Source organism: Bos mutus, chromosome 2 (genome assembly GCF_027580195.1).
Source record: "Bos mutus isolate GX-2022 chromosome 2, NWIPB_WYAK_1.1, whole genome shotgun sequence".
NCBI classification, from domain to species: Eukaryota; Metazoa; Chordata; class Mammalia; order Artiodactyla; family Bovidae; genus Bos; species Bos mutus.
This window is the reverse complement of record NC_091618.1, coordinates 20,213,147-20,241,009: the sequence shown is the minus strand read 5'-3', so window position 1 is coordinate 20,241,009 and position 27,863 is coordinate 20,213,147. Positions and strand designations below refer to the sequence as shown.

General features: G+C 37.9%; 1 protein-coding gene across 5 annotated transcripts in view; it reads left to right on the top strand.

Moving 5' to 3' along the window:
• AGFG1 (ArfGAP with FG repeats 1) overlaps positions 1-27,863 on the top strand; it is an 81,231-nt gene that overhangs the window by 2,242 nt on the left and 51,126 nt on the right. For all 5 annotated transcript variants that reach the window (XM_070385621.1, XM_070385615.1, XM_070385626.1 and 2 more), the window contains exon 2: positions 20,669-20,762. In XM_070385621.1, coding sequence (XP_070241722.1) covers positions 20,669-20,762 — 94 coding nt within the window. The remainder of the gene's footprint in view (positions 1-20,668; positions 20,763-27,863) is intronic.

Genomic DNA, 27,863 nt, shown 5'->3' with positions numbered 1-27,863 from the left:
TTTAAAGTATTTGATTTGAAAAAATGTCCAGTCTCATCACTTCATGGCAAATAAATTGGGAAAAACAGGAAACAGTGGCAGATTTTATTTTCTTGGACTCCAAAATCACTGCGGACAGTGACTGCAGCCATAAAATTAAAAGATGCTTGCTCCTTGGAGGAAAAGCTGTGACAAACCTAGACGGCGTATAAAAAAGCAGAGACATCTCTTTGCAGACCAAGGTCCGTATAGTCAAAGCTGTGGTTTTCCCAGTAGTCATTTAGGCATGTGAGAGTTGGACCATAAAGAATTGATGCTTTATGAAGCATTGATGAAGACTTGATGCTTTCAAATTGTGGTGCTGGAGAAGACTCTTGAGAACCCCTTGGACAGCAGGGAGATCAAACTAGTCCATCCTAAAGGATATCAACCCTGAATATTTATTGGAAGGACTGTTGCTGAAGCCCTAATAACTTTGGCCACCTGATGCGAAGAGCCAACTCATTGGAAAAGACCCTGATGCTGGGCAAGATTGAGGGCCGCAGGAGAAGGGGGGCAACAGAGAATGTGAGGTTGGATGGTGTCATCGACTCAATGGACATGAGTTTGAGCAAACTCTAGGAGAGAGTGAAGGACAGGGAAGCCTGGTGTGCTGCAGTCCACAGGATCACAGAGTCAGACGTGACTTAGGGACTGAACAACAGCAATGTATATATTTACTCTTCTGAATTTCTGACTTTTCTGTGTATCTGTTTATAAGTATGAATTTATTGCCACAAATGTGTAATATGAAGAATTATTTACAAGTTTCTTCCTAGAGTGTTTGCATTTCAGAAACATTATATATGAGAGGCTATCTCATACATGCCAGTTGTTCACTTTAATGGAGTTTAATGTGTAACAGATAGGACTCTGTATCTTTAGTTGTAAGTCTACAAATATTTATTGCTTGGCCTGTTTCGTGTACTATGGGAGGCACTGGTCCTGTTGGGATCCCACTGTATTTCAGGTGCTTACATTCTCAGTATGGAAACAGTTACAATATATTGTAATTTCATTTCTTTGAATGAGCTATCCATATATGTAAATGAATAGGGAAAGCTTCACAGAAGACTTAATGGCTGAGCAAAGACCTTTAAAGATAAGAGCCACATGGCAGTGGCTTTATGTAGTGAAAGAACAAATACTAATGCTTATGAACTGGATAAAGTTGGTTTTGAATCCTGGCTCCACTTATTAGCTGTGTAGTATTGAGAATGTCATTCAGCCTCTATGAGTGTGAATTTTCTCACATTTGAAAGGCAAGGATGAGGTTTACCTTATGCATTTTGGATGTAGGTTAGTTTTCAATATTAGAGATATTGTATGTCTGACATCTCACATGACTCTTGGGATATATATTAATAATAGCTGCCCAGTAGGTGAGAAGCATTATTAACGAAGGGGACAGGACATTCCATGAGTAGGGAACGATGTATGAAAGATGATAAAATGAGAAGCACCCTTATAAAAAAATTTATCGATTTGGATTCTTTAGATTTAACTCAGTGTGACTGAAGTTGGTTTAAGAATATGAGGGGAATGTATTGTTTGTCTTAAAATGAAACTTTATGCTCTGATTTAATGATGTTGCCTAGATTTCCCTCATTCAAAGACGGCTGCTCCCAGCTGCCTTAATTTATATTACTGTTACAACTCTTCCAGAAATTCTGCAATTCATTCTGGATTGGGTTAGGTCATATGGATTGCATAGAACCAGTACCCTCATTGGATACATTGTACGATGATACTATTGGAATAACAAAGATCCCAAATAGAATTCCCAAATCAGAAATGTGGGATCCTTGTGGAGGAAAGACTGGATCCCAGATGAAATGTCTACTCAGAAATTCTGAAAGAACAATAATTCCTGAGGATTTTTTCTTTGAAAAGCAATAATATAGGAAAGTACTTAAAGAATAATAGCTATTGAGTTTAATGATAATTATGTCTTTGATATTTAGATGACATGCTGTAATTGAAAGAATATTTATTATGAAGTCAGATTTTAACTCTACCACTAGCTTTGTGACTTGAAAGTGAAAGTTGCTCAGTTGTGTCCAACTCTTTGCAACCCCATGGAGTGACTATACAGTCCATGCAATTCTCCAGGTCAGAATACTGGAGTGGGTAGCCTTGCCCTTCTCCAGGGGATCTTCCCAACCCAGGGATTGAACCCAGGTGTCCTGCATTGCAGGTGGATTCTTTACCAGCTGAGCCACAAGGGAAGCCCAAGAATACTGAAGTGGATAGCCTATCCCTTCTCCACCGGGTCTTTCTGACCCAAGAATTGAACTGGGGTCTCCTGCATTGCAGGTGGATTCTTTACCAACTGAGCTATCAGGAAAGCCCAGCTTTGTGACTTAGGGCAAAGTATTAAGCAAAGGTAAAGTATTGAGCAAGACCACTGTGTGTGGGTTGGCCTGGATCCATCCCCTCAGCTTCTTTATTTGTGAGAAGAGGATGATAAAATATGCCTGAAGTTTGTTCAAAGGATTAAATGGTACACTTCATTGAATATTAATTGAGCATATATTATTTTTGAGCATGGGGCTAAGCAGGAATATACATACATGAATTGAGGCATGTTAGCTGCCTTTCAGAAACCTTGATGTGCCTAGAAAATGCTGATACATAATAAATCGTATCTGCTATTATAAGTTAAATAAACAGGGTGACAATATACAGCCTTGACAAACTCCTTTTCCTATTTGGAACCAGTCTGTTGTTCCATGTCCAGTTCTAACTGTTGCTTCCTGACCTGCATACAAATTTCTCAAGAGGCAGATCAGGTGATCTGGTATTCCCATCTCTTTCAGAATTTTCCACAGTTGATTGTGATCCACACAGTCAAAGGCTTTGGCATAGTCAATAAAGCAGAAATAGATGTTTTTCTGGAACTCTTTTGCTTTTTCCATGATCCAGCGGATGTTGGCAATTTGATCTCTGGTTCCTCTGCCTTTTCTAAAACCAGCTTGAATATCAGGAAGTTCACAGTTCACGTATTGCTGAAGCCTGTCTTGGAGAATTTTGAGCATTACTTTACTAGCGTGTGAGATGAGTGCAACTGTGTGGTAGTTTGAGCATTCTTTGGCATTGCCTTTCTTTGGGATTGGAATGAAAACTGACTGACTACGGTTTTTCCTGTGGTCATGTATGGATGTGAGAGTTGGACTGTGAAGAAGACTGAGCGCTGAAGAATTGATGCTTTTGAACTGTGGTGTTGGAGAAGACTCTTGAGAGTCCCTTGGACTGCAAGGAGATCCAGCCAGTCCATTCTAAAGGAGATCAGCCCTGGGATTTCTTTGGAAGGACTGATGCTAAAGCTGAAACTCCAGTACTTTAGCCACCTCATGCGCAGAGTTGACTCATTGGAAAAGACTCTGCTGCTGGGAGGGATGGGGGGCAGGAGGAGAAGGGGACGACAGAGGATGAGATGGTTGGATGGCATCACTGACTCGATGGACGAGTCTGAGTGAACTCTGGGAGTTGGTGATGGACAGGGAGGCCTGGCGTGCTGCGATTCATGGGGTCGCAGAGTCAGACACGACTGAGTGACTGATCTGATCTGATCTGCTATTATGAATTTTAAGATAGTCAAATGCCTTTTTATTATTTAGCAGTATCTTTGTTAAATAAATTGAACAAGTATCTTGTTAATATTACTAGACTCAGAGCTGATCTTTTATTTCCTGTTTTTTTTTTTTTTTCAGATGATTGCACTCTGTGCTTGTATGATGCTTATTTAAAATATGTAAATGAATTAAGATTGTGAAACTTTAAAATAGACTTCAGATTTAGGTATATTAAACTGTCACTGAGGTAGAAAGGGGGTGTTCTAACAGATTGACTTGTCATTCTTGCTGCTTCTATCTATGGAACTATTCAGACTTATAAATGGCATTCCATTATAGCCAGCATAAAATATCGCCTTCATGTTAACGAACTTATAGTTGATGAAAAGACTAGGTTTAGACCAAATTATTTATTTTGTGGAGATTGTTAGCATTAATTAATTGGTAAATAATATAAGAATTGTTCTATACTTAAAAAATGATTCATTTAGTTTGCAGAGAGAGTTTAGATAAAAATAAAAAATAACATTTGAGAAACATCTAGTCCAGCTGCTTAATACCAGCCCTTTTATGTAGACAGTGCATTTAAACTTGGATTTCACAGGTAGATAAATGTAAACAGATAGTAACCTACACTCAGTTTTGTGTGCATTTTGAGTCTTATGATGAATCTTTATTAATAAGAATTTTTACTTTAAAATTAAAGTTGGGCAATTGAAAAGAGGCATTTGTTTTTATATATTCACTAGCATTTGAGTAGATTGAATCAAATACCCTTTTGGACCTCTGTGTATAATATTCAGAACCTCATGGATGTCACAAGTGGCAGTTTACATCTTTGATTCCCTTTTCACTTTTTTTGGTACACTAGCAGTACTCTTGCCTGAAAAATCCCATGGACCGAGGAGCCTGGTGGGCTGCAGTCCATGGGGTCAGTAAGAGTCGGACACCACTGAGTGACTTCACTTTCACTTTTCACTTTCATGCATTGGAGAAGGAAATGGCAACCCACTCCGGTGTTCTTGCCTGGAGAATCCCAGGGACGGCGGAGCCTGGTGGGCTGCCGTCTGTGGGGTTGCACAGAGTCGGACATGACTGAAGTGACTTAGCAGCAGCGGCAGCATGGGTACATTCAGTGAAAATATTTTGACAGTGTAGTACAATTTCAGTTTAAGTGGGAAAGCTATTTTGATAACTTTTTCAATTGTGAAGGGCAGAGGTTTTTTTTAAGTAAATATTCATTAAGTCCAGGCACTAGTACGTGTATCCAGGGGATACAAAAATTAAAATATTTAAATGAAAAATAAGATAATAATTACAAGCTACAATTACTAAGTAGTCTTGTGTCAGGCGTTATTCTAGTAACCGTCATAAAGAAAAGTAGTGTAATCCTTAACAACTTTAAATTGTAAAGTTAGCTTACACTCTAATGCTTATTGTAAATTGTTGTGAATTCTGTATTTGGGGGATTTTAATGGTGGATTTTACTTCATTGGATATTAAAGGGCAGGACAGGCAGTTTATTAATGTATTGTGTATTTTTGTGTTTTATAGTTATGTCATGCTTTTCTTTAAATTGTAGTTTTAGCTAGCTTCAAATGTCTGCTCTTTGAATTTCTTCAAAAACTAATGTCATGTGAGTGTGATGGGTTATGGTGCGATTGGTTCTGATATTGATTCTTTTGAATTTGGCACATCTGTCCTGTCCGGAATTAATTACTTTGCTATTTTTTGTGTTTGAACTGTAATTAAAACCCCTCATACCATGTGTTCAGGATTGATAGTGGTTAGATTTATCCAAAAAGGCAGTGAAAAAAAACAGTGATAGTCATTAGGTTTATCAAAAAAAGACAGTCATTAAAAAACATACACACAGATAAAATTTAGGTTTTTGAATTTTAGCATATAATTGTTAATTTGCCAGAGCGTTATGTAACACCTAGGACTTTTCTTTGAATATGGTTCCGCTGATGAGATTTTCGTCCCCTTGATACAATTTAGACTCACTTTGTGTTATAAAAGATTTTTATAATTTTAAGCTACTTTTAAAGCAGTTTGAGTGCTGAATTGTTCTAGATCTCTTTTCAGTTTAGATGTTTTACATTTCTTGTCTACAGTTGAGTAACAGCTTTTCATAGTGACTATTTGGTGGAGTTTTTAAAATACTTCATTTTCATGGAAACAGTTCTTACTCAAGTGATTGTTTTATATAATGTTTAATTAAACTATATATCTATCAAATAGAGCTTCCCTGTTGGACCAACCACCTGCCAATGCAGGAGATTCAGATTCTTTATCTGGGTGGGAAGATCTGGAGAAGGAAATGGCAACCCACTCCATATATTCTTGCCTGAGAAATCAGTGCACAGGAGCCTGGCAGAAGAGCCTGGACAGAAGGTCCATGGGTTCTCAGAGTTGGAGATGACTTAGTAACTGAACAACAACAAAAACCTGCCAAATACTATACCAAGTAAATATGATTTAGTAGTATATGAAACGACTCTAGATAAGCATGAAACTCAGTTGAAAGGAGCAAGAGATAGCAAGACTCTTCTTAACTGTTGTGAGCACCTCCTGTCTTGGTGTCCTTTGGAACCCAAGGGATGGTGACATCATTTGACCTTAACTTGCTACCACGCATTTTTATATTGTTTGTCTGTGTTCTTCTTTCGTTTGTCTGTGAATTTGGTTCAGTGTGTTTGTAAGCACTTTGACCTTTAATCAGTGGTTGTATCATTTATCTAATTAAATTTATATTAAAATTTTAAATATTAGTGAGTTGTTTTACAAATAAAAAGAATTAAAGCATTCTTTTAAGGAACTTGCTGACCTCTGGACCTCAATTTAAATATTTTGCCTCTTTAGAAACTTCTGTGTCTAGTTTCAGTACAGTCTTTGGAAAATAAGCAAATACCCAAAGTGATAATTTTCTGTCTTTTCTGTACAACATGTATAATGCTTACATTCTTAAGAAGCTTCTGTGGAGATATTCAGTACTAGGTGCCATTAGCTTGTTTTTTCCCCCACTCAGTTATGCATTTCCCAGTCCACCTGATCAAATCAATCGTTGTCTAGGATTGATACACCTTGGATTCCTCTAATGTATATAAAAAAGATAAATGGTTCATAACTTTGGGTACTTTGTTTAATAGGTTCCTCCAGACATCCTTTTCAGCCTCACTCATGAGAGCTGTTACCCTAAAAACACCTGCTTGGACATGATTAGAATGAAATTTATTAACTTAGAGTAGAGGAGGGGTGGGAACCTTATTTGAATTGTTCTATATATGGGGAATGAATTTTTTTTGTTTTGTTTTGTTTTTAAGTTAGAATGTGTTTTTCCAAAGACTCCTGCGTAAGACATGGTCTCCTTTTGATTGGTATCATAACTGTCTTTTACAGGGAAGGAAGTCGTAATTACTCTCTGCTTTTATTCTAGTTACTTAGCTTAAGAGATGAATTAACAAACTGGAGCATGGTGTAAGAAAATTGGTTAGGATGATAAGGAGGTTTGAAATTCTGAATGAGCGGAATAGCTCCAGGGACCAGAAGTATATTAGCTTAAAAAAGAAAAAACTAGGGCGTGGGGTTACGGAGCTATACATGTGGTCACTATCTTTGAGTAATTTAAGGCCTTTATGCAGAAGAGCTTCCCTGATATCTCAGGTGGTAAAGAATCTGCCTGCAGTGAAGGAGATCCTGGTTTGATTCCTGGGTTGGGAATATCCGCTGGAGAAAGGATAGGCTACCCACTCCAATATTCTTGGGCTTCTGTTGTGACTCAGCTGATAAAGAATCCTCCTGCAATTCCAGACACCTGGGTTCTATCCCTGGGTTGGAAAGATCCCCTGGAGAAGGGAAAAGCTGCCTACTCCAGTATTCTAACTTGGAGAATTCCATGGACTGAATAGTCCATGGGGTTGCAAAGAGCTGGACAGGGCTGAGCCACTTTCACTTTTTGTGCAGAAAAGGTAATAGGTTTTATTCTGTAGTTCAGTTCAGTCACTCAATCATATCTGACTGTCTGCGACCCCATGAACCGCAGCACACCAGGCCTCCCTGTCCATGACCAACTCCTGGAGTTTACTCAAACTCATGTCTGTTGAGTCAGTGATGCCATCCAACCATTCTCACCCTCTGTCGTCCCCTTCTCCTCCTGCTCTCAATGTTTCCCAGCGTTAGGAGCTTTTTAAATGAGTCAGCTCTTCACATCAGGTGGCCAAAGTATTGGAGTTTCAGCTTCAACATCAGTCCTTCCAAAGAACACCCAGGACTGATCTCCTTTAGAATGGACTGGTTGGATCTCCTTGCAGTCCAAGGGACTCTCAAGAGTCTTCTCCAACACCACAGTTCAAAAGCATCAATTCTTCAGCGCTCAGCTTTCTTTACAGTCCAACTGTCACATCCATACGTTACCACTGGGAAAACCATAGCCTTGACTAGACAGACCTTTGTTGCCAAAGTAATGTCTCTGCTTTTTAATATGCTGTCTAGGTTCTGTAGAGGGAGATAGAAGACCAGGTATGGAAGTCATAGTGAAACATACATGTTTAGGAAAAGAAGAGGGATTTTTCTTGTAGTGTCAGATTCCAAAAATTTTTATTCTTGCCCCATTTTTGTGTTAAATTTTGCAAGATCTTTGATGGGGAAAGTAAGAAAGTCAGCAGAACTAATAATGTGGGAAGATGGGAAAACTTCCTCATTTCTCTCTTCAAGCTTTTATCTCTTAATGAATCTTGTTGGCTCTGACTTGGAGCATTTGTGTTCAGAGGTACTTCTATAAAGAAATTGCTGATGTCTAGTAGAGTCTTGATATTTTTGAAATACGAGAAATTTGAAATTTAAAAAAATTCCTCATATTTTCTAGAAATGGTTTTTCTTCAGTTAAAGAATACAGTGTGTTTATGTGTCAAATTTCATTTTGAAGGGAAAGAACCATTTATTTTCCATATTTTCTGTTTACTTTTTAATTTAATTTTAATTTAAAAAATACTTGCACATAGTTTAAAAAGGCTTATAATGAGCAGCAGCAGTCACTTCTTCCCTTTCCCCATTTCTGTTTATCATGGACAGTCTGTTCCCTTCTCTTTTTGCCTTTGTATTTCTAACTAACAGGCTTATAGCTTTTTTTTTTCAACTTTGGCTTCTCTGCTCTGGAAGAGTGAAGATAAGGCTTTGGCCCTCTTAACACTCCTCTCACTTTGCATGTGTACTCTGCATCTACTTCAATAGACTATCACAGTTTTGGTTAAATCACTATTAAGTATTTACCTTATTGCATTATGTGCATACTGTCTCAACTAAATCATACAGTTTGTTACTATTATGTATATACTGTCTCAGCTAAGTCCTACAGTATGTTACTGTTATGTACATACTGTCTCTGCTGCTGCTGCTAAGTCACTTCAGTCGTGTCCGACTCTGTGTGACCCCATAGATGGCAGCCCACCAGGCTCCGCCATCGCTGGAATTCTCCAGGCAAGAACACTGGAGTGGGTTGCCATTTCCTTCTCCAATGCAGGAAAGTGAAAAGTGAAAGGGAAGTCGCTCAGTCGTGTCCGACCTTCGAGACCCCATGGACTGCAGCCCACCTGGCTCCTCCGTCCATGGGATTTTCCAGATAAGAGTACTGGAGTGGGGTGCCATTGGCTTCTCCTACATACTGTCTCAGCTAAGTCCTATAATATGTTAGTACTACATTTTCTTTCTTATATAGACTTTTCTCTCTGAAGTTTATAATTGTCTAGGTTTCTTCATTTGCTTTGTTTTCCATGTGGATTTCATTAATATTTCCTCACATAAAATTATCTCTGGCTGCGATATGTACCTTTTTTATAGTATGATCAGGTGTGTCAGATGCTGGGTGCTTCTGTCATTTTGATCTGGAAATAATGTGCTCTAGAGCAACTTCACTTTCACTTTTCACTTTCATGCATTGGAGAAGGAAATGGCAAGCCACTCCCGTGTTCTTGCCTGGAGAATCCCAGGGATGGGGGAGCCTCGTGGGCTGCCGTCTATGGGGTTGCACAGAGTCAGACACAACTGAAGCGACTTAGCAGCAGCAGCAGGCCTGCTGTGCAGCTGTTGTCTTTGGACTTTCTTCTTCTACCTTAGTTCTGGAAATTCCCATCATGCCTAACCTGTGTTGAAACCTCTTTTTCCAGGATCCCCACATTTCCATTAGCCTCTTGATTAAAGGTTAATGGGAGATCATTTTTGATATCTGCATTGCTGAAAATGTCTTATTCTGCCCTCATGTTAAAATTAATACTTTGTCTACATTCACAAGGTGAAAAAACCCTTGCAGTTTTTAAGACATTGCTTCATTGTCTTTAAACCTTCAGTATTGCTGTTGAGAAGTTTGATGCTATTCTTACTAGTCATTCTCTGTGCCCCATTTTCCACTCCCTCTTTGGGAGTATATATGATCTTTCTATCCATGCTTTTTTTCTAGTTCATAGATTTTTTTTCTCCAGTCTTCTTGGTGAATAAAAAAAGTCTGACTGTCATTCTGAGTGCCAGGTTGAGGGAGGGGACTGGGGACATAGAATCTATTGTTGTTCAGTGTGTAGTCTCAGATAAGTCTCCAGGTTTTGGCATAATACCCAGTAGCAGTCCTCAGCTTGCCACAGTGTATTAGGTATAGGCTCTCCAGATTAAATAAGCAGTTAGAAAGCATAACTGACTCAATGGGCATGAAATTTGAGCAAACTCTGAGAGATAGGGGAGGATGGAGGAACCTGGTGTGCTGCAGACTACGGGGTCGCAAAGAGTCAGACACGATTTGGCGACTGAACTACAACCACCACCACTGCAGATTAAATTTTCCTACCTAGCATTTGGTATGTGTGTGTGCTCAGTTGCTTCAGTCGTGTCTGACTCTTTGAAATCTTATAAACTGTAGCTTGCCAGGCTCCTCTGTCCATAGGATTCTTCAGGCAAGAATCCTGGAGTGGGTTGCCATTCCCTTCTCCAGGGGATCTTCCTGACCCAGGGATCAAACCTGAATCTCCTGCATTGCAGGCAGATTCTTATCAGCTGAGCCACTGGGGAGCAGTCTTTTGGAAGTAGGGAAATTGGAAATCTAATTTTGAGCCTGCATAAATCCCCCAACTTGTGGCTTGATTGCTTTTGTGACTCTTAGGGATTCTGTGGTGGGAGTCATCTTCTAGTTGGCTTCTCCCACCTCTACAGGAGCTTCGTTTTAGCTTTCTTTACTCTGCATAGTTGGTTACTGCTGGTATTGTATTTTCTGTATGCCTTTGGGTTCCCTCCTTGTTCTCTATTCCTCTCTTTGTGGAAGAATGACTGTTTTATTCCTTTGCTATCTTTTCAGTAGGGTTTAGAGAGGTAGTAAAGACATTCTTGGGTTTTGTCCACTGTTAACAGGAATGCATTAGTTAGGTTTAAATTGTTACCCGAGTATTATTTTTTTAGGTTCTTGCCCTAAATGTTACAAGGACCTTTCAGTGTCGTGTTGCTGGCTTTTAAAAATAAAAACTCCAAATAGAAATTATGGTTTGCACCATGGGGGTGTGTGTGTGTGTGTGTATTTTAAAGTTGAGTTCTGGATAAACTAATATCTGGACTATCTAATATATACAGATCTTGGTATTAAAAATCTATAGATTTTTGGTAACTTGTTAAAGGCATCTTCTATTTGTTGTAGATTTTAAATGTATAATTTATATAATACAGAACATTTATATACAATATTTTTATTCCGTAAGATTGGGATAGATTTAAATGTCAAATTGGCGTTCTTAACTTAATGCCAACGTTAGCAAACCACTTAAATTTCCACAGCCTAATGAAATATTTGAACCAGCTTTTCCTCCAGCAGGAGAAAAGCAGTGAATAAAACTAGCTAAATGAGCTTTCTTACTTATTCATCCAGCACACATTGTTTTTTGAGTTGAACAAATGGCTATTTGCAAGATTGTTTGAGGCATAGTTAAGAGTAACATACTGGTGGACATATGGAATGAGTCACACCATCTGGTTGCAGTCATACCTGGGTGGTGGTCCTTAAAACTGAAACTCCTGGGGATCTGCATATGACTTAATTATGCTGCAAAAACATATTGGGCTCTACCAGTAGATGACTTTGAAACTTCTTGAAGCCAATTAAGTGGCAAACATGCTTTCAAAACATCAATACTGCTGTTATTAAATAGTCACTATTAATTTTTTTTTTTTTTTTTGCACTAAACTGGAGACTTAAAATGTGTATTTTAGGATCCAGAATGGGTGGTACTTCAGTATTGGCACTGTAAAAATGATGTGGTTTATTTGTGTAACGCTTTGATCCAATAGTTATAACTAATGTCATTACAGTAAAGTGTTTTATAAACACTGGATTCACATGATAGCTAGACTTGGCTTAGCAAAAAACGGGGAAATGGCACCAGCTTTCAGGAGTGTATCCTGAAAATAACTAGATAAATGAATAATTCAGTTTTGGTTACTTGAGGATTTCATTCATTTAAATAAATAATCAGATTTGGTAGATGGAAAAGGAAAGGTGGTCTGCCAATGAAAAATTTTAGTTTGTGTGAAAATTGTGGTTACTGTAGATAGTAACATGGACTCTTAAGTTGGCGTACATTAAAAGCAACTTTTTTGTTGTGTAGTTCTGGGAGTCTTAACATCTGTATAGATGCATGTAACTACCACCACAAGCAGAACATGGAATGGTGTGTGCATGCCCAGTTGTGACCCTATGGACTGTAGCCCACCAGATTCCTCTGTCTGTGGGATTCTCCAGGAAAGAATACTAGGGTGGGCTGCCATGTCCTCTTCCAGGGGATCTTCCTGACTCAGGGATCAAACCTACGTCTCTTATGTCTCCTGTATTGGGAGGCAGATTCTTTACCACTAGCACCACCCAAATAGTTGCTGGGCACATTGCAAATTCCAATTTTGCTTTTTTGAGCTTCGTGGAATTGTTTTTGATCTGCAGTTGGTTGAGTACCTGGATGTAGAACCCAGGGACACAGAAGGCCAACTATATGTTTCTTTAGTGAAGATCTCCTGGGGCTAAACTTCAGTTTTTAATCTGAAATTGTTATTTTGTCTTACACTTCAAAGATATTTTTGCTGGATTCACAACTGTTAATTTTTAGTTTTTAAAAAACTTCCTAAAGACAATATTGCACTGTTTTCTGGTTTTCAGTGAGAAGAAGTCTTTTCAGTTAGATTTCACTTCCTTTCTTTTCTTTCTGATGGATTTTAAGATGTTCTATTTATCTTTGAAGTTTTACCCAAATGTTTCTAAGTATAAATTTTATTTGTGCTGATTTTCATAAGCTGTGCTTCCTATATTTGTAGATGCATGACTTTCATTGGATTGTAAAAATCTCAGCTATTATTAGCTCTTTAATATTGCTTGTCCTTCATTCTTTGAATTCTTTCTTGCAAAAGCAAGAATACTGATTACACCTTGTAATAGTGTCCCCCACTCTTTTTTTTTTTTTTTTATCCTTGTCTTTTCTATCTCCTTATGCATCTGTGCTGCCTTCTGGGCTATTTCTTCTGTTTTCTCATTCCCCAAATCTCTCTTCTGGTATGTTTAATTTGCCCTTTAACTAATTTGTTAAATTTTTGATTTCCACATTTATAAATTTTCATTTTTATAAGTTCTGACTTTTAGATTTACCAGTTTATTCTGATAATTTCTTATTTCCTGTTCATTTTTATTCCACCATTTACCATTTCCTATATGCTATGTTTACTTTATATTTTGTATTTGATAAATCCAGTAACTAAAGTCATTGGAAGAGGGGGCATACATCTGTGTTCTACTGTCTCAAGCTCAGTAATGATTTGCTCTTATGTAATGATTTTTATTGTAGTCTCATCTTTTATTGAACTTAATATTTCCAAATCCTCATAGCATAATTTGTAAATTATAAATGCATTTTTCTTGAGAGGATTTGCATATTCTACTGCTGGGATCTAGGTATATTGCCACCCTGAAGCTTCTTAATTCTTCATCCAAAGTCTTGGGTTTAATAGGGATAGCTCAGGATTACCTCTCACATTGTCTTAGCTATTGTTATATTTGCCTTCTGAGCAATACTGAATTTTTTGTATAACGTAGGCCACTCTTCTAGTTTCAGTTCACTTTTACTTTTTATCTTTGTTTTTTTTCAAAGGGGGAGTCCTTTGAGATTTATTAGAAGTGTTAACAACTAGGATTTTTCTAGAAATATTGGCAATTAGGGTTTTTCTTCTATTTTTTTAGTAGTCTATAAAGTTATCATATTTTAGCAGAGGAAACTTTTCAAAAATGTCTGCCATACTGTTGTAAATAGAAATTAATGAGATTAGATATGCAAAGTGCATGCCAGTCTAGGAACTTTAGGATATTAATTTCCTTCTGTCTTATTAAGTTTTTTTTCACCTCTTAATTTGTATAAATGTACTTAATATCATATTTTTGTGTGTGTGTGGACACTTGGCTTAATCTTTTAAGGATTTCTATTTTTTGTTATGCTGGAAATAGTAAATTTATGTGAAAACTGAAATTATTGTTATATATGAGGTGACTGAAGAAGGAAATGGCAACCCATTCCAATATTCTTGCCTGGAAAATTCCATAGACAGAGGAGCCTGGCAGGCTACAGTCTGTGGGATTGCAAAGGAGTCGGACATGACTCAGTGACTAAAACAACAGCAACAACATATGAATGGTGAATGTGTGGAATGTTTTGTAGACGATTGAACCTAGGTATAATTTATATCTCAGTAGTGATCCAAAGAAACTACTTCTTTCTTCACTTGGTGATTAACACATTTAGTATATTTAGAGTAGTGGTTCTTGAGTAGTACTCTGCACTTCCACCCCCTGCACCCTCAGGGGACATTTGGCACTATCTTGAAACATTTTTCATTATTCTTACTGGGTTGGGGGCCAGTAGGACTGGCCAGTTTTATTGCCACTTAGGACTTCCCTGGTGGCTCAGCAGTAAAGAGTCCCCCTGCCAATGCAGGAGATGCAAGTTCTGTCCCTGGGTCCGGAAGATCCCCTGGAGTAAGAAATGGCAACCCACTCCAGTATTCTTGCCTGGGAAATCCCATGGACAGAGGAGCCTGTTGGGCTACAATCCATAGTGTCAAAGAGAGTCAGCTATAACTTAGCAACTAAACAATAACAACACTGTCACTTAACCATTTCCCCTTTGATAATGAAGTATTTTTTTGACTTTATTTTAACTTTATATTGAAGTAAATTAATAATGTGATAGTTTCTGGTATACAGCAAGTGATTCAGTTATACATATGCATGTATCTATTCTTTTTCAAATTCTCTTCCCATTTCAGTTCAGTTCAGTCTCTTAGTCATGTCCGACTCTTTGCAACCCATGAACTGCAGCACACCAGGCCTCCCTGTCCATCACTAACTCCCGGAGCCCATGTCCATCGAGTTGGTGATGCCATCCAACCATCTCATCCTCTGTCCTCCCCTTCCCCTCCTTCCTTCAGTCTTTCCCAGCATCAGGGTCTTTTCCAGTGAGTCAGCTCTTCACATCAGGTGGCCAAAGTACTGGAGTTTAAGCTTCAAAATCAGTCCTTCCAATGAACACCCAGGACTGATCTCCTTTAGGATGGACTGGTTGGATCTCCCTGCAGTCCAAGGGAGCCTCAAGAGTCTTCTCCAGCACCACAGTTCAGAAGCTTCCCATTTAGGTTGTCACATAATACTGAGGAGAGCTTCCTGCACTGTACAGCAGCACTATGTTGGTTATCCACTTTAAATGTAGCAGTGTGTACCTGTCAGTCCCACACTCCCTAACTCTCCCTCCCACCCACCCTTCCCCTTGGTCAGCATAGGTTTTTCTCTAAATTTGTGAGTCTAATTCTGTTTTGTAAATAGGTTCATTTGTATCATTTCTGTTTAGATTCTGTATAGACTCCATGTATACATGATACCATATGATCTTCCTCTGTCCGACTTACTTCACCCAGTGTGACAATCTCTAGTTCCATCCATGTTGCTGCAAATGACATTATTCTTTTCAGTGGCTGAGTAAAATGTTGTCTTATATATGTATGCCACATCATCTTCATCCATTCCTCAGTTGATGAGCGTTTAGGTTGCTTCCAGGTCTTGGCTATTGTAAACAGCGCTGCAGTGAACACTGGGGTGCATGTATCCTTGCAGACCATATTTTTCTATCCTGATAGATACCCAAGAGTGGGATTAAAGGGTTATATGGTAGTTCTATATTTAGATTTTTAAGGATCCTCCATACTGTTCTCCACAGTAGCTATACCAATTTACATTCCCACCAACAGTGTAGGAGGGTTCCTTTTTGTCCACAACATCTCCAGCATTTGTCATTTGTGGATTTGTTTGATGATAACCATTTTGACTGGTGTGAGGTGATATCTCATTGTAGTTTTGATTTGTATTTCTCTAATAATCAGCAGTGTCAACATCTATTCATGTATGTCTTGGTCATCTGTGTGTTCTCTTTGGAGAAATTTCTATTTAAGTCTACCTTTTTTGATTGGGTTGTTTGTATTGATGATATTAAGCCGCTGTATTCTAACAAGATGGTGGAGTAGAAGGACACGGGCTCATCTTCTCTTGCAAGAACTCCAAAATTGCAACTTGCTGCTGAATAACCGTTGACAGGAGAATGTTGGATTGCACCAAAAAAAGATACCCCACATCCAAAGGGCAAAGGAGAAGCCCCAACAAGATGGTAGGAGGGGTGAAATCACATTTAGAACCAAACCCCATACCCACCAGAGACGTTCGCAGGGCACAAACAAAACCTTGTGCACACCAGGACCCAGACCCTACACAGACTGAACCAGACCTGCCCATGAATGTTTGAGTGTCTCCTGTGGAGGCACGGGTCAGCAGTGGCCTGCCACAGGGACTGGGGCTCTGGCTGCAGCAGACCTGGGTCACGCAGCATGTGACATTAAGCCGTCTTGGAGGAAGGTGCTATTAGCCCCGCCACAGAGCCACCGAGCAGACAACCCACAAACTGCAGAACAGTTATACCAAGGAAATTCTCACACTGTTAAGAAGGTTCTGGGACCCACAACAGATTTCCCAACCTGGGAATTCATCAAAGGGACTGAGGACCCTTGGGGAATTTGACTTTGGAGGCCAGTGGGATTTGATGACAGAACTTGCACAGGACTGGGGAAACAGACTCTTGGAGGACACAGACAAAACCTTGTGCACTTGAGGAGCCAGGAGAAAGGAGCAGCAGTGTCCCCACAAGAGACTGAACCAGACTTGTTTGTGAGTGTCCATGAGTCTCCGACGGAGGCATGGGTCAACAGTGGCCTGCTGCGTGATCAGGGACTCTGAATATAACAGTACATGTACAAGTCCTTTTGAAGAACTGAGTCTGAGTGGACTCCGGGAGTTGGTGATGGACAGGGAGGCCTGGCGTGCTGCGATTCATGGGGTCGCAAAGAGTAGGACACGACTGACTGAACTGAACTGAACTGAACTGAACCAAACTGATCACATGGACCACAGCCTTGTCTGACTCAGTGAAACTATGAGCCATGCCTTGTTAGGGCCACCCAAGATGCACGGGTCATGGTGGAGAGTTCTGACAAAACACGGTCCACTGGAGAAGGGAATGTCAAACCACTTCAGTATTCTTGCCTTGAGAACCCCATGAATAGTATGAAAAGGCAAAAAGATAGGACACTGAAAGATGAACTCCCCAGGTCGGTAGATGCCCCATATGCTACTGGAAAAGAGTGGAGAAATAACTCCAGAAAGAATGAAGGGATGGAGCCAAAGTGAAAACAACACCCAGTTGTGGATGTGACTGGTGATGGAAGTAAAGTCTGATGCTATAAAGAACAATATTGCATAGGAACCTGGAATGTTCATGAATCAAGGTCCATAATCAAGGAAAATTGGAAGTGGTCAAACAGGAGATGACAAGAGTGAACATCAACAGTTTAGGAATCAGTGAACTAAAATAGACTGGAATGAATGAGTTTAATTCAGATGACCATTATATATACTACTGTAGGCAAGAATCCCTTAGAAGAAATGGACTAGCCCTCCTCATCAACAAAAGTAGTACTTGGATGCAATCTCAAAAATGACAGTGATCTCATTTGGTTTCTCTTCTGTTCTATTCCATTAAATATCACACTAATCCAAGTCTGTGCCCCAGCCATTAATGCCAAAGAAGCTGAAGTTGAACGGTTCTATGATGACCTATAAGACCTTCTTGAACTAACACCAAAAAAAGATGTCCTTTTCATCATATGGACTGGAATGCAAAAAGTAGGAAGTCAAGAGATACCTGGAATAACAGGCAAGTTTGGCCTTGGAGTACAAAATGAAGCAGGGCAAAGGCTAGCAGAGTTTTGCCACGAGAACTCACTTGTCATAGCAAACCCCTTTTCCAACAACACAAGAGATGACTCTACCCATGGCCATCACCAGATGGTCAATACCAAAGTCAGATTGATTATATTCTTTGTAGCCGAAGATGGAGAAGCTCTATACAGTCAGCAAAAACAAGACTGGGAGCTGACTGTGGCTCATGTCATGAACCCCTTATTGCCGGATTCAGACTTAAATTGGAGAAAGTGGGGAAAACCACTAGACCATTCAGGTATGACCTAAATGAAATCCCTTACAGTGTAAGTGACAAATAGTTTCAAGGGATTAGATCTGGTAGAGTGCCTGAAGAATTATGAACTGAGGTTCCTGACATTGTACAGAAGGCGATGATTAAGACCATCCTCAAGAATGGAGAAGGCAATGGCACCCCACTCCAGTACTCTTGCCTGGAAAATCCCATGGACGGAGGAGCCTGGTAGGCTGCAGTCCATGGGATCGCTAAGAGTCGGACACGACTGAGCGACTTCACTTTGACTTTTCACTTTCATGCATTGGAGGAGGAAATGGCAACCCACTCCAGTGTTCTTACCTGGAGAATCCCATGGACAGAGGAGCCTGGTGGGCTGCCGTGTATGGGGTCGCATAGAGTCGGACACGACTGAAGCGACTTAGCAGCAGTAGCAGCAAGAAAACAAAGTGCAAAAAAGGCAAAATGGTTGTCTGAGGAGGCCTTACAAATAGCTGAGAAAAGAAGAGAAGCTAAAGGCAGAGAAGAGGAAAGATACACCGTTATGAAAGCAGAGTTCCAAAGACTAGCAAGGAGAGATCGGAAAGCTTTCCTCAGTGATCAGTGCAAAGAAATAGAGGAAAACACATGCGAAGATGGACACAATAAAGGACAGAAACTGTATGGACCTAACAGAAGCAGAAGATATTTAAGAAGAGGTGGCAAGACTCCAAAGAAGAGCTATACAAAAAGAAGATCTTAATGACCCAGTTAACCATGTTGGTGTGATCACTCACCTTGATCCAGACATCCTGGAGTAGGAAGTCAAGTGGGCCTTAGAAGGTATCACTATGAACAAAGCTGTTTCCCCATCTATTTGCCATGAAGTGATGGGACCAGATGCTATGATATTAGTTTTCTGAATGTTGAGTTTAAGCCAACTTTTTCACTCTCCTCTTTCACTTTCATCAAGAGGCTCTTTAGTTCTTCTTTACTTTCTGCCATGAGGGTGGTGTCATCTGCATATCTGAGGTTATTGATATTTCTCCCAGCAGTCTTGATTCCAGCTTGTGCTTTCTCCAGCCCAGAGTTTCTCATGATGTACTCTACACACACGTTAAATAAGCAGGGTGATAATATACAGCCTCAAAGTTTTACTAGGATGAAATGGCTGTGTTTCAATTTCTTACTGTGCAATCTTCATTTCTATATTTCATGACTTACCAAGAGCTGAAAGAAAAATAATTTATTAGTTTAAGACTTAAAGCAAAACAACAAAACCCAACTGTTGTTTCTCCACCTTGAAATGTGAAGCAGATAAAGTGCAACTTGATTTAATTCAAAGTGTGAGCTGAAATATGTGCCATCTATGTCTGACAGAAGGGAGAGAAAGAAGCAGCAGTGTATAACAATTGAGCTTCTGTTAATTCTGAATTATTATGTTAACGTAAAATATTTTGTATTTCTAGAACATTACGTACGATATTTAATTATTCAGAAATGTTTTTAGAATATTTTTGAAAGTTTGTTACTTTGCATCATTGTTAACTCTCATTTAATTATCATGGTTGATTGCAAAATGAGTATGGCAAATTCTGTAAAACGATTGATCTGCCCTAGACCAGTATTTCAGATGAAGTCTTTGTCAGAGGATATGACTCCAAACTGATTAGATGAAACTGCATAGATAACTTGTTACTTTGCATAGATTACTTAACTCCTCATTCTTGTGGGTCGAGTAGGCCACTGTGTGGTAGTTGGATGGAACACAGTAGTTCTTAGTCTCTCTGAGTGCATCTCTATTTAGTTTTTCATGTGTGTGAAAAAATATAAAAGTCCTCTTAAGGCCACATATACAGAAAAGATTTCAAAGTGGTGAAGGACCTTAAGAGTATTCATATATATTCAGGTATTTCTTGAAGCCCGTCATATCCCTTTATTTCTTCTTGAACACCTAGGACCTCCTGAGATGGTTGAAGGTGTTCTTCATTATCAGCCCTTATTTGAATTGATGGAGAGATGGAACTTTTTCTTATCCATCAATACCTTCAAGGTTCCTTGGATTAGTTTTCAGTTTCCTAAGTCAGTCTTAAAGATGGTAGCTATTTGATTTGAGTATTTGTATATTTCCATACCTGACATATCATCATCACTTTCTTAGAAAATATGAAAATATTTAATAACTTTCTTTACCATTGAGCCTATCATATAAATTATTCTCCTTCCATCAGACTTACACTAAAGCAGTATTTGTGTTCCCAGTAAACTAATGTATTACAGGTACTGTATATTTCTAACTGATTAGTTGAATTTATCTTTAAATAAATTAGTGTCAGTCTGAACAAATTCACCTTGATATATCTATTGTGTGTGTAGTTTAAAATATTTAATTTAGCTTATAGCATAAAACAGTTCTAAGTTTAAATGTGCTAATTAAAATGTTTTTCATTGACGTACTTTTTGAAATACTATAGTTTGTAATGGTATTTTTTTTTTATCTTTTAGGCGAGGGTTAAATCCACCACACAGGGTGAAATCCATCTCCATGACAACATTCACACAACAGGAAATTGAATTCCTTCAAAAACATGGAAATGAAGTAAGTGTTTTAGTCCTTTTAAAAAACTTGAGTTGTTTAGAATGATAAGAAATTTTCACTGTCTAAAAAAGGTATTTTTGTATTCTGTATTTAGGTGTTTCAGAATGTACTCATTTAGCAATGTATTTGGAATTAATGTCTACTACATAAATACTTTACCTAAACCTGAGATGAAACCTGTATTTAAGCTTTGTCAGTATTGAATGTAAAAGGCATTTTTAAAGGCCATCTAGTATTGGAGTAACTTAGTTATGGCTTTAAATGACAAAAAGAGGGAGAAAGAGAATTAACATTGTGGTACTGTAGTAAACTTTTGTTAGGCTGTTGTATGATCGGCTTTCATTTGATGGTCCCCTCCTTCCTTCTTACATTTTTAACTTTAGATGTATATGTGATGCTTAATCTTGAGCTGCTTCCCCGGTAGCTCAGCTGGTAAAGAATCTACCAGCAGTGCAGGAGACCCCGGTTCAATTCCTGGGTTGGGAAGATGCCCTAGAGGAGGGCATGGCAACCTACTCCAGTGTTCTTACCTGGAGAATCCCTGTGGACAGAGGAGCCTGGCAGGCTACAGTCCATGGGGTCACACAGAGTTGGACACAACTGAGCGAATAAACACACAACACAGCAGTGTTAAGTAGGTGCTCAATAGGGTGGGGATTAGTAGTTCTGAGCGGGCAGCCTAGCAGCATGAGGAACCCAACAGAGACAAGATTTGTAGGGGAGCCTTTTCTTTCTACTCTGCTTTAATGGGCTTCCAGGAATTCCGTTCTCTTTGCTTGCTTTCTTGTTTTAGTTCCATGTTTTGCTATTATTAAGAGTGGTGGTCTGCTATTTAAAACAAATACAAAAAACTGTAAAATTAACAGAAAGCCAGCATGTTTTATAATCTTGGGGCATGGATGAACCAGTCAACCCAATTGATTAGTAATTGCCATTATTTAGTAAGACAGTTTAATCACTTCCTAGAAGGGAAGTACTTTAGTTGTACTACAGTGGTTGCATTTTTTTTTTTTTTTTGGCATGTTTTTGATAATAGAAGATAAGTCTTCAGATTTTATTAGTTTCAGTCTTCTTTTTCACCTCAGAAGATGTATGCAAGCATTTTGTACGTGGCTTCTTTTTATGTCTTAAACTTGCTTTCCAACTTTTGATGCATGTGTGTATTTGGTTCTAAAGTAGTAAAGATTATGAAATATGTTTTAATACATGATTTAGAGAAGTAAGCACACATTTTTAAGTTTCCAAATTTTGTCAGTAAAAAATTATCATTAGTAATCAAGTTCTATATTACAGGAAAATCTGAAGCAAGATGAAAAGGCAGAGGTGTATAATGACAGTAAGTGTAGAAATGTATTTCGATTAAAAGACAATTTGAACAGTTTGTATAAAGTTTGAGATTAGCCTACCAGTGCAAATTTTAAGTTATTTTCTTAGAATTTTGGAAATTTTGGACATCAGAATGAAGTCAGAAATGAAAGAATATCATCTATTCTTAATGTTAAAAATCTAATAACAGTAGATAAAATTATAGTAGTAGAACTGTAAAAGTAACAATCTATTGGAGAAGTAAGTAAAAAAATATTCAAACCTATCAGTAGATAAGATTTGGTGGAAATTGGTCCCAAAATACTATGATTGAAGGACCCCTTTTAAAAACATTTTTCCTGAAATTGTGGTGAGTACACTTAACATGAGATTTACTCTCTTAAAATATTTTTAAGTGTAAAATGTGGTATTGTTAGCTATAGGCAAAGTGTTAGGAACTTACTCTTGCATAACTGAACTTCGTAGCCAGTGAATAGCAGCCACCATTCTATTTTCTGCTGCAGTGGGTTTGACTGTTTAGGTATCTCATCTTAAGGGGAATCATACAGTATTTGCTGTTCTGTGACTGGCTTATTTCATTTGGCATAATGTTCACAAGGTTCATCCATGTTGCATATGATAGGATTTCTGAAGAAATAGTTTTTATGACTAATATCAAGATAAATTTATAATACATGAAAGGAAATCTTAGACAACTCTTTATATTAAATAGTGGAAACAGAATACAAGCAATAGAGATGACTGGAATGGATTTATGAATTTTAAATTCTAAAAAGAGTCATGCAAATTAATAGTCCATTTAAAGCCCTCACTGTTACAGTGACTTTGCTAGTACTTGGATACAATAGACTTAAAGCTCATGGTCTAGGTAGGAGATAGATACATAACAAATAATTGTAACACTGTTAGTAATTAATGATAAGAATAAGAATTTTCAGAAGTAATGTGGAAAGGAGAGGATTGGGAAGATTTCATAGAGGAGGCAAAATATTTGCTGGCTTTTGAGGGTGACTAGGACTTAGACTAACAGGAAAAGATTCTACAGGCAGAGTAAACAGTGCACAAAGAGAAATTTCCAACAGTTCTTAATGCTAGAAAGTTTACCAACTACCTAATTACTTGTTAAGGGAGACAAACATACTTTCTTGTGTCCCTAAAGACATCTTATACCCAAAATATTGGAGTAGGTATATTTAATTCTTTACACTATTAGCAGAATTTCCATTCTTAAAAGTTTTATGAGGTGTGTAGAAGGTGAGGATTGATATTATGAAATGCAGGAAGATTGATACAGCTTGGTAAAAAATTATATAGACTTCAAGTACAAGTGCCTAATTATCAGTTTATCTTATACACTTAAATCTTAAGTATAATATGCATAGAGAAAATCTGCAGATGTTTATTTTTTATTTCAAATTATGTTGCCGTATTGAACAGTGTGTTAAATCTCTCCATTGTCTGAAAAGGAACGTACTCAGTCATGTAAATGTTGGGTTAAAAGAAGGTATTGTCATATGTCTGGTGAATGAGTGGGTTCATGTCTGAACTTAAAAGATCAAAATGTATATTAACTGGCAGAAGTCTTGGGTCTTCTACCCCCATGAGAGAGTTTTAACATTCTGCGGGGCTTGTTGGTTGTCATTATTTGCATCAGGCAAGCACCGTGGTTGCTGGATGACTCACAAGGTGTTGATTTTTTTTAAATCATCTTGTATTCCACATGCTTTGAATTCTCCTCCAGACATTTATATGTGGGAGAAACCTTTTTACAGTCAGTCTGCATGTAGAACTTAAATCTGTTTTACATGCTTTCATTACAGTTGTGAACAACTTATTGTCAGAGAAAGTCATGCTGCCAAGTCTAGAATAAAGTGTGGGAGAGGACCACAAGTTATAGGGCAGAGGGCTTGGACAGAGGAAGCCATTCATTGACACAATCAGTGCAGTGACTTAATGCATTTGTATATCTGGGAAAGATTTCACTTTTCATTCAGAACTTAAGAATTGTCCACTGTTTTTGGCACATCACATAATGCTTTCTTTTGTATCATATGTTATTAAAAAAAAATCTTTAGTGGTTTACTCCGTATGCCCTCTTTTATGGTATTGTGGGTCAATCAAAGGAATTTCACTATTGGGTTAACTTCTGATTATCAGACTTAATGGAAAGAAGACTGAGTACCAGTGCTATATAGCTAACTCAGTAAAAGGAAAATGTAGGAATAGTTTTATTTTGAGCCATACATTTTTTTTTCTAGTAATAAATTAACCCTCCTAATTACATTTCAGGACTGAGTAAAAGGGTTACTGCTGATGCTTCATAGGCATGCACTCTACATGTAGAAATAAAATCATGCGTTGATTGACAGTATTTGGTTATCTTTATGCTAGATTCAAAACATAACCCTCAAACCAGAAACTAAAGATTTAAAAAAAATCCTTCCAAAGTGGTAGACCCATAAGGTAAGTTGTGCTTTTCCCTAGTCAGTATTCACGATCATCTCATTCTTCATTCCTGAAGCAGAGATTTATTAATCACCTATTGTTGTGTCTGGGATTGTCTTTGGGTACTAGGGGTACTGCCTATGATTCCTGCCCTCATGTAAAGTTTTCAGTCTAGTGGGAGAGAGAGAGAGACAATAAAAATCTTTTTATTCCCCCCAGTTCTATTTTTGGGTAAGAGTGAGAAAGGGCTTCAGTTTAGAATTGTAGATGCTTGGGATTATGGAGACAGTCTATTTTTTAAGATGTTATACTTGTGGCTTAAATAGGCCTTATTTTATAAGACAGCACTTCAGGCCTTTTGGGTAGTTGAATTGCATCTTTGGAAAAGATTGGAGCTATTTTATAATCAGAAATAAGCACTGCCACAAAGAAAAGTATTCTGATATCTTAAAAACATTTTAAATTTCAAATTCACATGCTGTGACAATTTTGCTGGAATATTCAGGTATCATTTTATAGTATTAGACTCAACCTATTATGATGTTAAACAGGACACTTGTGGTTATTTCCTAAATCATCTTGTCTTATAAACTGTAATAAGAGATGGTCACTCTCAGTACAGAATAGTGGACTCTGTAAAGTGGAAGGCCAATATCTGAAAGAGCCTGTAGGCCATTGTCGGAGTAAAGATGATGAACTTTTGAATGAATCCTGAACCACAGTATGGAACTATTACATAGCTTCAAAGTGTTACATTCATTTAAAGTGTGATTAAAAACCAGACAGTCTATCCCAAACTGCAACTCTGTACAGAAATTGATAAAATTTGGACTAGACTTGTTAAATGTTACTTGAAGTTCAGTGGTCTTGTGCAGAAAGGATTGGATTTGAAGTTGGAGGGTTGAGAACATTGGTCAGGTTACCTCTGAGCCTCGATTTCTAAAAGTGTAAAATGGTGATAGTATCTTACTGTGGAAAGGGTGGAATGCTTTGAGCTCAAGCCACCATGAGAGTTCCCAGCATACTTGTTGTAGAATGGTATTCAAATATCTATTGAATCAGAACCTGAGGTAGTAGAAGTTACAGGAAGATTAACTTTTTTTTTTTCCACTTCTTGCTCAAAGTGGTTTTTTTTTGGAGGATTTTTCAGTTTTCTTAGAATATGGTAGTATATCAGTTCAGTTCAGTTGCTCAGTCGTGTCTGACTCTGCGACCCCATGAATCGCAGCACGCCAGGCCTCCCTGTCCGTCACCAACTCCCGGAGTTCACTCAAACTCACGTCCATCAAGTCAGTGATGCCATCCAGCCATCTCATCCTCTGTTGTCCCCTTCTCCTCCTGCCCCCAATCCCTCCCAGCATCAGAGTCTTTTTTTCAGTTACATTAATATTTAGGTTGAGTATTTAAACTCTTGGAGCATTTTAACTACATGCTGAGCCTAAATAATATTAGTAAAATTTGATAGTTATTTTAATAATGACATATTAAATGTCTTTATTGAGTGGCAGAGTTAAGTTACATCCTCATTACTCCAGGGTTTACAGTTACCTAACTGCCTGTGCGGAGGTTGGCACAGATAGTAGTAAATATTGTAGGTTTTATAGGTCAACTGCTTATAGTATATTCTTGTTTGAAAAAAAAAAAGTAGCCCTTTAAACATATATGAACCAAATGATCAGGGGCAGTACAAAAACAGGCCAATGGCCCAATTTGATCTGCAGGTGGTTGATTGAAGACTCCTAATCTATGAAATTCCAGTCCTCATTGTAAATCCTTTTATAACCTTGCTTCTTTTCCTAGTTAACTTTCTTCATTATCAATAGAAATGTTTAAACCCCAATGATTTCTGGTTTGTTTCTTATATATGCTGTTTATATCCCAGTTTTCTTGATATTTTGCTCAAGTTGTTCATTTGTCATTCACCTTTGTTCCAAGACCTATTGGTTTTTACCCTTCCATCAAGTCTTTCAGGAGTATTTTAGCACACAGGGATGAAACTACCCCCTCATACTTTAAACTTTTTTAAAAATATATTTGACTATAAGATTTTACACAGGTGTTTTTTTTTTTATTGCTCTCAGTTTCTTCTATATTGATCTTACTACCCTCAAAACATAATTCCATGGCATAATCTTAAATACTGTATCATTACATCTAGAGCTGTGAGTATGTGTGTATTTTTGTGTGTGTGTGTTTGTATGTATTATTTAATTTTTATAAAAATTCCTGGGCTTTACTCCATCGGAGATTCTGACCCTGGGTGTGGGATATAGGAGTGTTTGCTTTTTCAGCCAGAAGCCCTATGTAATTCTGTTGCTGACCATCTTTTGAGAGAACCAGTATAATAACTGAAGGCTCCATTGAGTCTAGATTCAAAATACTCTGTAGTCAAGTTTCAGCACCACCAATTGATAAGCCTTGTTACTTGAGGGAACTGCTTTTCCCTGAGCTTCATTTTCTTTTGTACTGCATGGGAAGTACCTGTCCTGCCTATTTCATGAGGTTGAGTTGAAGGTAGTATATGTGAAAACATTTTGAAAACCAATGTACTATGTAGATAAAAGATGTCAGTTTAAGTGCAAATACACTTTCTCATTGATTTCTAAGCTCAGAGTGGGTTGGGGGAGTACCATGTAGAAAAATGATGTGCTTTGAACTGAATTCAGTTAGTGTAGGCAGATTTTTGCAGAACTGTAGTCAATATGATGGTATTGATCAGTATGGAAAGCTAATTCAGTAATAATAGTAACATTTCAAACAATTTTAGACTAAAAATATGGAATTATTTGGGAGAATGGCTTTCTAGTGAGATACTTGAGGTTTAAAACCATCCAGCTAAAATACTGAAACACATGCTATTATTTAATAGGTTATTTTTTCAGTTTCTACATATTTGTGAAGAAACATTTTAAATCTAGCTTCTATTTTCAAAGAAAGGCGAGGTGTTAAGAGTTTCTTAAAATTCTGAATCAAATCGGTAGTGACATAGTAATCTTTAAATATTCATGGTGCATTCTTTGGTATTAGTTGTTGGCTTTCAGAGAAATATCTAATACTAATTAACAAAAAGAATGTAGGAAATGTTATATTTGTACGTACTGTAACGTGGATCTTTTTGAATGATTACTGAAAACCCAAAGGGTACTGTAGAAGGAGATTGATGATAGTTTATGTAACTACTCTGAGCGTTTATTTCGCTTTTTATTGCCTTGGTATCCCAGGTCATATTATTTATTTGCTTCTGACTGCTTCACTCATTCTTGCTTCCTGTCATCTGTCTCCCAGCTTTTCTTGTTTATTTCTTTTTTTGCCATAAATATGTTACTTAAA